This window comes from Pseudopodoces humilis, chromosome 31, assembly GCF_049639895.1.
Source record: "Pseudopodoces humilis isolate 2021_Gansu_Grassland_sample_001 chromosome 31, ASM4963989v1, whole genome shotgun sequence".
Taxonomy (NCBI): Eukaryota; Metazoa; Chordata; class Aves; order Passeriformes; family Paridae; genus Pseudopodoces; species Pseudopodoces humilis.
This window is the reverse complement of record NC_142230.1, coordinates 838,643-851,412: the sequence shown is the minus strand read 5'-3', so window position 1 is coordinate 851,412 and position 12,770 is coordinate 838,643. Positions and strand designations below refer to the sequence as shown.

General features: G+C 52.9%; 2 protein-coding genes across 2 annotated transcripts; both read right to left on the bottom strand.

The window, feature by feature from the left end:
* Nucleotides 1-1,171: 1,171 nt before the first annotated feature.
* On the bottom strand, nucleotides 1,172-3,031 carry LOC102113531 (uncharacterized). Its single transcript, XM_005533680.3, has 2 exons — nucleotides 3,001-3,031; nucleotides 1,172-2,620 (listed from the first exon to the last, which is right to left on the bottom strand). The coding sequence occupies exon 2, from the start codon at nucleotides 2,603-2,605 to the stop codon at nucleotides 1,352-1,354; it is 1,254 nt and encodes a 417-aa protein (XP_005533737.3). The 5' UTR covers nucleotides 2,606-2,620; nucleotides 3,001-3,031; the 3' UTR covers nucleotides 1,172-1,351.
* Nucleotides 3,032-4,885: 1,854 nt separating this feature from the next.
* Nucleotides 4,886-8,257, bottom strand: LOC148182384 (uncharacterized). Its single transcript, XM_088068558.1, has 3 exons — nucleotides 8,199-8,257; nucleotides 5,972-6,945; nucleotides 4,886-5,917 (listed from the first exon to the last, which is right to left on the bottom strand). The coding sequence occupies exons 2-3, from the start codon at nucleotides 6,924-6,926 to the stop codon at nucleotides 5,124-5,126; spliced, it is 1,749 nt and encodes a 582-aa protein (XP_087924684.1). The 5' UTR covers nucleotides 6,927-6,945; nucleotides 8,199-8,257; the 3' UTR covers nucleotides 4,886-5,123.
* Between the last annotated feature and the right edge of the window lie 4,513 nt (nucleotides 8,258-12,770).

The following is a 12,770-nucleotide window of genomic DNA, read 5'->3' as shown; positions in this document are numbered from 1 at the left end:
GGGTGTTGAGAGGAGCTCCTGCAAACCATGGAGTGTGGAGAGCCCAGGGTTGGACCTCCTGGAAGCACTGGGCCTGGAGCACATGGATTTGTTATCCAGAGGTGTAGGAAAAGCGTGGCTGGAAGCGCAGCTGCTGGAAGGGTTGGCCCTACCACAACCTCTCCCAGGTCAGGGAGAAATTTGGATACCCGTGTGGGGTAAAGGGAAATGGGGATGTAAAAGGCTTCGGGGCCATCTTCTCAGTTTTGTGATGCTCTGATGTCCCTGCAGTCCTGGAACCCTCGGGAAGGGCTGGCAGGTCACGGTACTTCTTCATCTCCTCACTGCAAACACCTCGGTGGGTGGTTGATACGAGAAGAGGACAAATCCCTGGCCAGATCCTACAGCACCCTTGATCCCTTTCCCACCAGATTCCCTCACACACAGTGATGCTGACAATGTGGGGTGTGACCCTGGAGAAGAACTCTCCAGAACTCTGTCAGTCGTGATCCCTCAAGAGTTTCATGGCCGATGATCCCTTTAATTCCTAATTTTGTTTCCTTCTTACCAGGCGTGTTTGTGAAATGAACAAAACCCCTCTGGGTTTTAAAAGTTTACTGGACTCAAGAGTAATCCCACCTGTTCCAAAGAGGACTTTGGGAGTCCTTTGTGAGAGGATTTTCCCCCTTTGAGAGGAAAGCCAGCTGTCTCTGGGCTGCATCCAAAGGAGAGGGGGCAGGATGGTGAGGGAGGGGTTTTTCCCTCTGCTCTGCTCTGGTGAGATCCCACCTGGAATGCTGTGTCCAGTTCTGGTGTCCCCAACATAAGAAGGACATGGAGTAGTTGGAGCAAGTCCAGAGGAGGCCATGGAGTTGATAAAAGTTGATAAAAGGATTGGAGCCCCTATGGATCCTGGCAGGGAGAGCTGGGAATGTTCAGCCTGTGGAGAACCCAGAGCCCCTCCCAGGATCTCCAGGGAAGTTGGAGAGGGACTTTTCCTCAGGAACTGCAGGGACAGGACACAGGGAATGGATTCAGGATGAAAGATGGGAAAATTAGGTTGGATATGGGAAAGATCTGTTGATGAGCACCTGCTCCAGGCTGGAGAACATTCCCCAGCAGAATGCTTTGGATGTTTTATTCATTTTTGGGAAGCAAACTGACAAAGGAGAAAAGCAACCTCACAAACCAGTTGTGTCCGTGCACAGAAATCTTTATTTCCCGTCACATTTATGGCACAGAGGGCCACCTGGGAGTTCACAGCACAGGGACGCAGCACCAAGGGAACACAAGGGATGGGGATGTGCTGGGAGCAAACTTGGAGTGCAAAGACTCGGCTGTTCCCGATGGGAACCAGAGCTGCCCAGGGCTGTTACTTCTGCTGGCAGGGCCAGTGGGAGCTCTGCTTGGTCTGGTGGGACACCACGCTGGGGATGACAATGGGACATTTATGCTGGCTGGACTGGGAGGAGCCTCCGCCGCCACCTCCAGAGCTGATGATGATGGTCTGGCCTGAGGAGCCACCACCGGATCCTCCACCGCAGCACCCAGAGGATCCGCCACCGCCTCCCCCTCCCATGATGATCTGCCCTCCTGAAGAGCCACCACCAGATCCTCCTCCGCAGCATCCGGAGGAGCCTCCTCCTCCTCCACCGCCAGAGCTGATGATGATCTTCTGGGCTGATCCCCCACTGCCACTGCCAGATCCTCCACCGCAGCACCCAGAGGATCCGCCACCGCCTCCACCTCCCATGATGATCTTCATCCCAGAGGATCCACCACCACCTCCACCTCCCATCATGCTCTTTGAAGAGCCACCACCAGATCCTCCACCGCAGCATCCAGAGGATCCACCACCGCCTCCACCTCCCATGATGCTCTTTGAGGAGCCACCACTGGATCCTCCACCGCAGCATCCGGAGGATCCTCCACCGCCTCCACCTCCCATGATGATCTTCATCCCAGAGGATCCACCACCGCCTCCACCTCCCATCATGCTCTTTGAAGATCCACCACTGGATCCTCCACCGCAGCATCCAGAAGATCCTCCACCACCTCCACCTCCACCTCCCATGATGCTCTTTGAGGAGCCACCGCCAGATCCTCCACCACAGCATCCAGAGGATCCTCCACCGCCTCCACCTCCACCTCCCATGATGCTCTTTGAGGAGCCACCACCAGATCCTCCACCGCAGCATCCGGAGGAACCTCCACCGCCTCCACCTCCCATGATGATCTTCATTCCAGAAGATCCACCACCGGATCCTCCACCGCAGCATCCAGAGGATCCTCCACTACCTCCACCTCCCATCATGCTCTTTGAGGAGCCACCACCGGATCCTCCACCGCAGCATCCGGAGGAGCCTCCTCCTCCGCCTCCACCTCCCATCATCTTCCCTCCTGAAGAACCGCCACTGGATCCCCCTCCACAGCATCCAGAGGAGCCTCCTCCTCCTCCTCCACCACCAGAGCTGATAATGATCTTCTGGGCTGATCCACCGGAGGATCCTCCACCGCAGCAGGATCCGCCTCCTCCCCCGCCGGAGGAGCCCTGGGACTGGTAGCTCCCCCGGCAGCAGCAGCAGCAGCCGCAGCCGCAGCCGCACCCGCTTTGTCTGGAGCACATCTTGGAGCAGTGACCCTGCAAGGAAAAGCTTTTTACTCCAGGGCAGCCACCGATTCTCCTGAGAATTTCCCAGGGCCCGTGACCACAGTCCAGCCCAACACCACTTTCTAGTGTCCAGGATCATCTTTTAAAGACTTTAATCCCTTTTATCTCTTCATCCCAAAGCCAGTCCATCTCCATCTCAATGTCTCAAAGACAACCTTCTGCAGCACGGGCTGATCCTGCTTCTGTTTGGTCTGGTGGGACCAAGGCATCCATAAGAGATTTAAATTCATCCCAGCAACTTCCCTGCCCTTCCAGCACCACCCACCAGATGTTTTTTTTACCCAAACTTTTGTTTTTTGGAAACAGTAAAGGAAGAGAAGAATCCCGCCCTTGGGCAGACCTGGACTTACCCCTCTCGGCTCTGACCACGGGCACCTCAGGGCAAAGCTGAGCGAATGAAGCACCCCGAGATCCACCAACTTTTATACCGTTTTTCCTGAGTGGGAAGTGAGGCATCCAAAGGAATGGTGATAGGTTTATTTACCAAACAAACTCTCCTCCTTCATCCTACTTGTCCTGACTCACTGGATGCGGACGATGCTTCTCCCGTGCATCACTTCCTCGGCTGCCCTGCGTCCACAGCAGATCCCACACGTGAGCTTGGCTCCCGTGGTTAAATTCCCAGGTTGGATTCTGGGGCTCCAGCAGGATTCTGGAGGTTGCCAGCCTCCACTCCAGCCGGGAGATGCCGCTGGTGACCGACACCAGAAGGGGCTGGGGAGCCTCATTTTATTGAGTGTTACAGTCTGGAGGCACAGGGGGGCATTGGTGGGGTGTCTGTGCAGGGCCAGGAGTTGGACTTTGATGATCTTCGGGGGTCCCTTCCACCTCAGGATATTCTGTGATTCCACGATCCCGTGACTGTGGAGATTCCCAGGGGAATTCTGGTGTTTCTGGGGCACCAAAGGAATCCCCCATGGCTGTGGGAGGTTTCCCACCACAGCAGTGAAGGGTTGATGGGGATTTTTGTTTGATTCCACCACTCTGGAGAGAGCCAAGGTCAGGCAGGCCCCACCACTTCAAGCGATGGAGGTGGAGGGGTACCAGATCCAACATTCCCCCTGTGCAGCAGCAAATGGATATGGACCAAAAGGATGAATTCCTGCCCGTTTTGGGGATGACATTTCTGAAGAAGAAATGGGATTTGAGGCTGTGTTGTGCTCCCGCTGCCACCCTGAGAATTTCTGTAATTTAGATCCTGATTTTCCTGGTCCTGGGTCATTTTTGGGAGCAGGGATTTCTGACAGCACCGTTCCCACCCCGCTGAAGTGGGACCCCAATCTCTGGCTTTGCTCTGTGCCAGTATTTGTGCAGTTCCCAGCCACTGGAATTTTGGCACCCTCGATGACTTCCCATAATTAAATCCCAGGAAATTCAGCTATTCCAGGGGCAACACTGGCTGGAGGGGCTCATCCGGATGTGTTTTGAGGTGTTTGCCTCACTGAGCTCCCCAAGGGGGAGAGGGCAGAGGGTGGAGGGACAGGAGAAGCCGTTATAGCCGTGGGTCACTCCAGTTTCTCCTGGGACAATTCCAGGTGTCCGTCACCTCTCTCCCGTAGAACAGTTCCGAGGTCTAATTCCCTTTCCCTGTTAATTACCAGAGTAGACCACATCAAAGAGATCGCCTCCCACAGGGAAACTCCCTCTGAAGACTCACACCTGGAGCTGTGTTTTAGGCCTGCGGGAATGAGGAAATCCCCAGGTTTTCCAGCCTGAGCATCCCAGCCCTTGGAAGGGGCTGAAGTCCTGGGCTTGGCCCTGATTCCACTGGGAATTCAGAGCTGGAAAAGCGTTGGACAAACTCCCTCATTTCTCTTCCACTTGTGAGAGCACCAGGAGCTTCTGCAGCGCCTCGTGAAGCTTCTCTCACCCCTGTGATTGCACCCTGAAATCCTTCCTAGCAGAATTTGGTCATCTTCTCTCTCTGAACCCACTCAGAACGTTCTTGGGCATCACCAGAATTTTGGTGAGGGAGAGAGACCTCAATGATCAACTTTGTGGTACCTTCTCTGATGGGCAAAAGTTGGGATCATCATCATCATCATCATCATCATCATCATCATCATCATGAGACATTAATGACCTGAGAATATTTAGTGAATCCAAAATCTCTTCTACCCACTGGGGTTTCAGTGCAGTTTTGCTCTGGAGCTTTATTGCAACAGCACTGGAATCAAAGCAGGGATGGAAATGAAGCAACCAGAGCTGGAAAATCCAACCACTCACACACAGAACTCTCTAGAACTGCAAGTTTTATTGTCTGGTGCAAGCACCTGAAAACTGAGGCAGGAACAGGCACACGGAACGACCCTGGCTGGAATTAGGGATACACAGCACCAGAGGTTCCGGTTAGAACATTCCCAGGGGAAGGGAGAAGAGAACAACGCAAATAATCTTCAGTTTAACAGAGGAGGAAATGTGAGGCGTCTTCATATCTTGGGCTTCCTTGGTGTCAGAGTCCTTCTGGCAGCCACTACTTGCGCTTGGTCTGCGGTGGCCAGCAGATGGGCTGGGTCTGCTGCTGCATGGACATTCCTCCAGAGCTGGAGGAACCACCTCCACCTCCACCTCCGCCTCCGCCTCCGCCTCCACCACTGATGATGACGACGGGACCTTGGCCCTGGTGGCCTGAACCTCCTCCTCCTCCTCCACTGCCACCTCCAATGCAGATGGGACCTTGACCCTGGTGACCTGAGCCACCACCGCCACCTCCTCCTCCTCCTCCACCACCACCAATAATGATGGGACCTTGGCTCTGGTGACCTGAGCCACCACCTCCACCACCTCCTCCTCCACTGCCACCTCCAATGCAGATGGGGCCTTGACTCTGGTGACCTGAACCTCCTCCACCTCCTCCTCCTCCTCCACCACCAATGATGATGGGACCTTGGCTCTGGTGACCTGAGCCACCACCGCCACCTCCTCCACTGCCACCTCCAATGCAGATGGGGCCTTGACTCTGGTGCCCTGAACCTCCTCCTCCTCCTCCTCCTCCTCCACCACCAATGATGATGGGACCTTGGCTCTGGTGACCTGAGCCACCACCTCCACCACCTCCTCCTCCACTGCCACCTCCAATGCAGATGGGGCCTTGGCCCTGGTGACCTGAACCTCCTCCACCTCCTCCTCCTCCTCCTCCTCCACCACCAATGATGATGGGACCTTGGCCCTGGTGACCTGAGCCACCACCACCACCACCTCCTCCACTAATAATGATGGGACCTTGGCCCTGATGCCCCGAGCCACCACCTCCACCACCTCCTCCTCCTCCCTTGCCACCCCCACCAATACAGATGGGACCTTGGCTCTGCCCGGAGCCACCACCACCACCACCACCACCACCAATAATGATGGGACCTTGGCTTTGTTGACCACCCCCTCCTCCTCCACCACCACTGCCACCTCCAATGCAGATGGGACCTTGGCCCTGGTGCCCTGAACCTCCTCCACCACCACCACCACCACCACCTCCTCCACTAATAATGATGGGACCTTGGCCCTGGTGGCCTGAGCCACCACCTCCACCACCTCCACCACCTCCTCCTCCCTTGCCACCCCCACCAATACAGATGGGACCTTGGCTCTGCTGCCCTGAGCCACCACCACCACCACCACCAATAATGATGGGACCTTGGCTTTGTTGACCACCACCTCCTCCTCCTCCTCCACTGCCACCTCCAATGCAGATGGGACCTTGGCCCTGGTGGCCTGAGCCACCTCCTCCTCCTCCTCCTCCTCCTCCACCGCTGCCTCCGCCAATGATGATGATTCCTTTGCCCTCCTGGCCTGAACCTCCACCACCACCTCCGCTTCCTCCACCTATGCAGATGGGCATATGGCTCTGGTGGTCAGAACCTCCTCCTCCGCCTCCTCCACCCCCTCCAATAATGATGGGACCTTGGCTTTGTTGCCCTGAGCCACCACCTCCTCCTCCTCCTCCAATAATGCAGATGGATCCTTGGCTCTGCTGTCCGCCTCCTCCGCCTCCTCCTCCTCCTCCTCCACCTCCACAGGAGGATGATGACCCGTGAGTCTGATAAATTATCCCACCACCGCTGCCACCGCCGCCACCACCGCCGCAGCAGCCGCCTCCTCCTCCTCCTCCGTGGCAGGACGATCCCTGGCTCTGCTGTCCCATGGATCCTCCTCCACCGCTGCTGTGGCAGCCACCTCCTCTGTGGCAGCAGCAACCGCAGCCACCGCCGCCGCCGCTGTGACACCCTCCGGACTGCTCAGACATCCCTTGGCCGTCGCCCTTCTGCTGGTGGGAACCCATGGTCTGTGTGATGGGAGTCCTGGAAGAGAGAAAAAACCCAGGCCTGAGCAATTCCAGAGGGAGGGAATTGTTACTGGGCCACCCCATCCCCTTCCAGCAGGGAATTGTCTTTTCTTCCCTTTTTGCTCCTTCCTCCACCTCTGAATGATGCAAGGATTGCCATCTAAAGGAATTAATGAATTAAACCGAGAACCTGTGAAGTTTTCAGCTTATTCCATCTACAGAACCTCCTTATCCAGATATAACTGTTCTTTTTTTTAATCTAGGACAGCAATCATTCCTTAACAATTCCCTCTCGCAGCAGGTGTGCCACTGCAAGAGGCACACGAGGCCGTGGTAGCCCAGAATTGCCCTCATCCAAATGTGGTTTGGGAATTTTGAAAGGGCTGCAATGCTCAGGGATAGGGATTAATATTCCCTGGCCGCAGGAAAGAAAGCGGCTCGTCATTTGCATAACAACAACTTCATTGTACTTTGAAATTCTTCAATCCCGCTTTCAAAAGGATCTCAGTGTTTCATTTCTCCTTCAGAAGGAGAAGGAAGAGCCTGTGGAAAAGTTGTCAGCGATGCAAAAAGAAGCGGGGGGGTGGAAAAAAAAAAGCCCAAAACTTCAGCAGCCCCAGGGCAGCACTTGCAGGGTTTGATGTGCGCCTGTCCCCGAGGGATGCTCTGAAGTTTGAGCGCCTCTTTAGCGCTTAATCCCCACCCCAGCCACGTCCTCGTCTGCCGGCAGCAGGAATTGATGCTCCTGCGAGAGGAAGGGACCGCTCTGAAAGAAAAAGACCAGCAGGATCAGGTGTCAAAAGGCCCGAGGTGAAAACGACTCCTCCAAGGAGTGAAGTGCCCAAAAGAAACCGTTCCCCATTCTGATAAAAGGCTGGAAAATGAGGATAGAGCCCCACTTTGTTCCTTTGTTTCCCACTCTCTGCTGGGTACTCGCGAATTCTCTTTTTCCTGCCCTTTCCCTCAAGGTTTGTTTTCCAAGAAAATTCAGGAGCTGTGTGTGTGGGTGGTGCCATTCTCTGGTGCTGGGCCCAGAGAAATCCAAGGGGCTCCGAACCCCAGGTTTTCCGTGTCCCAGCTCTCTCCTTTTCCTGTGTGGTTACATGATCCCTGAATTGGTAGGAAAAACAAAAAAAAACCCAACAAAACAGCTGCAAATAAAGAGGGATTTTTGAGACCCCAAAGCCACACTTAATCCCGCATTTCCACCTTAGCATTCCAAGCCTAATCAGCCAAATTAATTTCCATCAGTAGCGTGGAATCTCTTACCGTGTCCCACGGCACGAACCAGTGGAAAGAAGTCAACGGGACTGAGGGAAGGTGGTATGGGGCAACTTTTATATAGGATTTGGACCTCCTCTTGGAAAGAAACAATGATTGATTTATTTACAGCCAAGCCCAGCCCCGACTGCCTACTTACTTCGCATAATCTCGGGCTCGTCATTTCGCAGATCGCTATCTTCCTTCCTTCCTTCCACCACCTCTTTTGTTGTTGGCGGCATTAAAATTATTGGATGGCTCCACCTACTCCGAGTAAAGTGAGGAAACAGCGAAAACCAGGCGCATTTTCAGCCTAAAAAGTGATTTAATTTTACCCCCCTCTCTAGAAAAGTCCGTCATTCCAGAGAGGACACGTGAGGGTTTTGTTGTTCGGGTTTTTTCATGGACATGGGGAATTTATTTCTCATTCTACATTTCTGAGCTGCCAGACGTGGCCCTGGCGTGTAATTAAGGCGTGATGCAAGCCAGGCTGTGGATTATATGTTCTAATGGACACCCACGTTATTGCCGGGGGCTGGAGGGACACGTTGGGCTCAGATGAGTCCAAGGACCTGCAGCTCCCCAAAACACAACAAATGCCTCCAGAGGCAGATGTGATGAAAACCTGGGAGGCTCCAGGTGGTTTACAGCCTTTGGAGGGTTTGACCTACAGAGAGATGGAGGGAAGAAACCCAGAGAAGGAGTGGAATGGTTCTTGGGGATGTTTGGAGGAAGGCTGAGGGAGCTGGGACTGCTCAGCATGAGGAAGAGAAGCTTTGGGGTGACCTCATTGTGGTCTGCCAGGACCTGAAAGGTCTACAAGGAACATGGGGAGAGAATTTTACAAGGGTTTGGAGTGACAGGAGAAGGGGGAACGGGTTAAAACTGAAAGAGGGGGAGTTTTGGTTGGATGTGGTGAAGAAATCGTTCCTTGTGAGGGTGCTGAGGCCCTCATCCCTTAACTTGAGCTTGCTCCCACTTCTCCTGCCTTCCTTCTGCAAGCCTGGAATTGCTCCAGACAGCAGCAGGAAATTCCTCCAGCAAAACTCTCCAGCTCCGGGCAAGCTCCAGAGTGCCAGAGTTGGGAGGATCTTCCTCTCAGATGGAGCTGGGGCGACGGGAGCTTGATTTATTATTTCAGAGCTGTTCTTGGCGACAGAGCCGGAGGCTCCAGGTGCCACCTTCCCGCCCAGCTCCTGCCCTGGAGCACGAGGCTGCTCAGCCTTGGCTCGGCTTTATCCCATCCTCCCCAAGCCCCACCGCTGAACCTGCTGGAGGATGAGCAGCCGAGCGGGTAGAGCCCAGAAAACGTTCAATAAAATAAATAAACACAGAAAAAAAAAAAAAAAAAAAAAAAAAAAAAAGTGGAATAAAATTAATTTTATTAATAAATTTTAATATAGTATTAATAAATTTATATATTTTAATATAGTATTAATAGGTCTATATATTTATATTTATAATATAAAGATATATCAAATATCAAAATATAAAACAAATAATTTATTAATAGATTATATGTATTAATATATTAATAGTTAATAATATATTTTCTATTACTAATATATTTTCTATCACTATATAGAAAATATATATAATTTATATATATACTAATATATATAATAATATATTTTATAATATATTTAATATATTAATAACAAAATAATTTATTTTTAATCAATAACTCCCCGCCCAGGCCTTTCCCAAAATTTGATGCTGTGTTCCCCACAAAACCGAGGATGTTTAAATGTTTAATGTTTTTAAATGTTTAATGATGTTTAAATTCAGGAAAAGCCAGCTGAGACCACCCAGCTCCCAACGGGAATGTCCAAACCCCTCCATGGGGAGGAAAGTAGGGCAGGGAAGGGAGATGTGGAGGGATTCCGTGCTGGTTCGAAAAGCAAATGAAGGGTTGTGGTTGCAGCACATCCTTTGCATATTTAGAACGGATTTATCTGCTGCTGGGATCGAGGGCACCCAGGATGCAGCTGTCAGGCCTCCAGCACGTTCTGGCACAGAAAAGATGAATCCGGGGATTTTAGGATTTAGGATTCCCTGTGGGGAATGACAAAGCTGGGGTTGGTGGCTCTCAGCCCTGGATGCCGTGGCGGGGTCTCGCTGCAAGGACAGGCGGAGGGGCTGGAGGAGGGAACGGGGCTGGGAGTCAGTGCCGGGATCATATTCCTGAAATTCCCCAGCAAAGTGAAATCGCTCTGGATTTCTGGGTGCATTTATCCTCATTTCTGGGTGCATTTCCCCTGATTTCTGGGAGCATTTCCCCTGATTTCTGGGTGTGTTTATCCTGATTTCTAGGAACAATTTTTCTGATTTCTGTGTGCATTTCTCCTGATTTCTGGGTGCATTTATACTGATTTCTGGGTGCAATTCCCCTGATTTCTGGGTGCATTTATTCTGATTTCTGGGTGCATTTATTCTGATTTCTCTGCACATTTCTCCTGATTTCTCTGCACATTTCTCCTGATTTCTGCGAGCATTTATCCTGATTTCTGTGCGCATTTCTCCTGATTTCAACACCTGCTGTAATGTGTATCTCCCTGCCAAAGGAATTTCGACACGGGTGATGAGGTTTGCGTACCCCAACCAGGACAACTTTCCCCAATAATTAATCGTTGGTGGTTTTGGCAGGGGAACAGTCGATTGTCCAGCCGTGCCTTGCTTCCCTAGTTTCACTTTTATTTGGTCCCTGCACTTTGCCACCAACATTTAAGCCTCGGCCACACCCTGGCTTCCATTTTCTTCTTTCCCCCATCCTGGTTCCTCATTCTTCCGAGGCTGGTTGGGAAACTGTTGGAGCTCCACTGGGAATTTGGCAGTGGGAATTTGGAAATGGGATGAGCTGGGCCTGCCTTTGGCAAAGCTCAGCTTAACAAAACTTTTGTGGTTTTTAAATCCCAGCATGGGAATGGCCCGGAGGGGTGGAAATGTTTCTGACTGCTCAGTCCCTGGCAGAGCTTGGTGTGGAGGATCAGGGGGATGATGAAGGGGATTGGAGCCTGTTCCCTGTGGATCCAGGCTGGGAATTTTGGGAATGTTGAGCCTGTGGAGACCCCAGAGCCCCTCCCAAAATCTGCAGGGACTCCGGGGAAGCTGGAGAGGGACTTTTCCTCAGGAGCTGCAGGGACAGGACACGGGGAATGAATTCACACTGAAAGAGGAGGAATTTAAGGTGGATATTGGGCAGGAATTGTTCTCTGTGAGGGTGGGGAGGCCCTGGTCCAGGTTCCATGGATTTCCCAGCCCTGGAATTGCTCCAGGCCAGGCTGGAGGGGGCTTGGAGCCACCTGGGCCAGTGGAAGGTCTCCCAGTGTGGTCAAACAGAAACGATCACATTTAAATAAATGAAATTTCTGAAGAAGTGGAAAAACATTTTGAAAATCAATTAAATCTGAGCCTTTCTGGCAAGTCAGGACATGGAGCTGAGTCGGACCAGGGCAGACACCTGCAGCAGATGAAACAAAAAGGAGGAGAAGTCAAAATTGAGCAAGAGCCCCGCTCCCTCAGAGGTGCAGATCTCTTATCGTACCCACGGCCTCATCACGGGAGGGTTTGGTAATTGCAGCAAAACTGGTGCCACTTCCTTCCTGCACACACCAGTCTGTGTCCCATTCGGGTTGTGTCATCCCAGCTCCCATCAAATCATCCCTGGAGCTGGACTTCCCACCGTGATGGTGAGCCCCGAGACCGTCACCCACCACCTCCCGGGGTGGGGGAAAACCATTTCCTCCCTCTTCCAGATGGGGAATGAGCCACGGGAGGGTCCCGCAGCCCACACCCACCCCGGAGTCCCGTGGGGGTGACCGAGGCACCGCCTCGGAGCCAAATTTCCTGTCCTGATAAGGGCACGCGTGGTTGGCCGGGGAATCACGGACACTCGGCTGGAGATGCAGCAGCTCGGGGCTGTGGCTCAGACTCCTCCCTGGGTTTGGGGACAGGACACCTGACAGGACGTGCCCGGGACGCAGCTGCCACTGCCCAACCCGCTGGCACCTGAGGAAGGAACATTTTCAGTTTTAATGAGGCTGTTCCTGGGCTGGGGCAGCGTGAGCAGAGCCAGGCCTGCCTGGTGTTTTATTCGCACTGCAGGATCCCCTCCCAGGAGGGAATTCTGCTGTGTCCCGGTGCCCTGGGCTAGGAAAAGGCGTGCTTGGGTGGGACAAGGTGATTTCTGAGGTTCTTTCTAACCCAAACCATTCTGAGGTTCCGTAATTTTGACATTTCAAGATCTCCCCAGAGGGAACAGCATCCACCATGAAGGGAGGGAAATAAATCCTTTGTCTTGGGTCACTCCCTGCAGCTCCAAATATCACAGCGAGTCTTGATTTGATCTTTATTTGCTTCAAACCTTTTATCTTCACACGCAGGAGTTTCCCAGAGCCCCTCCTGGGCATTTTTCCATTCTCTCTCCTCCCCACCACGGAACTGAAGGCATTTCTGGGATGCCAGGAGGGCTTGCTGGCCAAGCCTGTCATTGTCACCCAGACACCAGCGATGCCCCGACTGCGTCACTGCCAACCCCATTCCAGCATCCTCCAGGGATCCGTGGGGACAAGGCAGGACAAA

What these genes read in the sequence shown, in the direction of transcription:
- LOC102113531 (XM_005533680.3), bottom strand. Translation starts at nt 2,605, where the DNA reads ATGTGCTCCAGACAAAGCGGGTGCGGCTGCGGCTGCGGCTGCTGCTGC.
- LOC148182384 (XM_088068558.1), bottom strand. Translation starts at nt 6,926, where the DNA reads ATGGGTTCCCACCAGCAGAAGGGCGACGGCCAAGGGATGTCTGAGCAG. An exon ending in TGGTGGTGGTGGTGGTGGTG is followed by an intron (nt 5,918 to 5,971) that starts GTGGCTCCGGGC and finishes GTGGCAAGGGAG; the next exon opens with GAGGAGGAGGTGGTGGAGGT.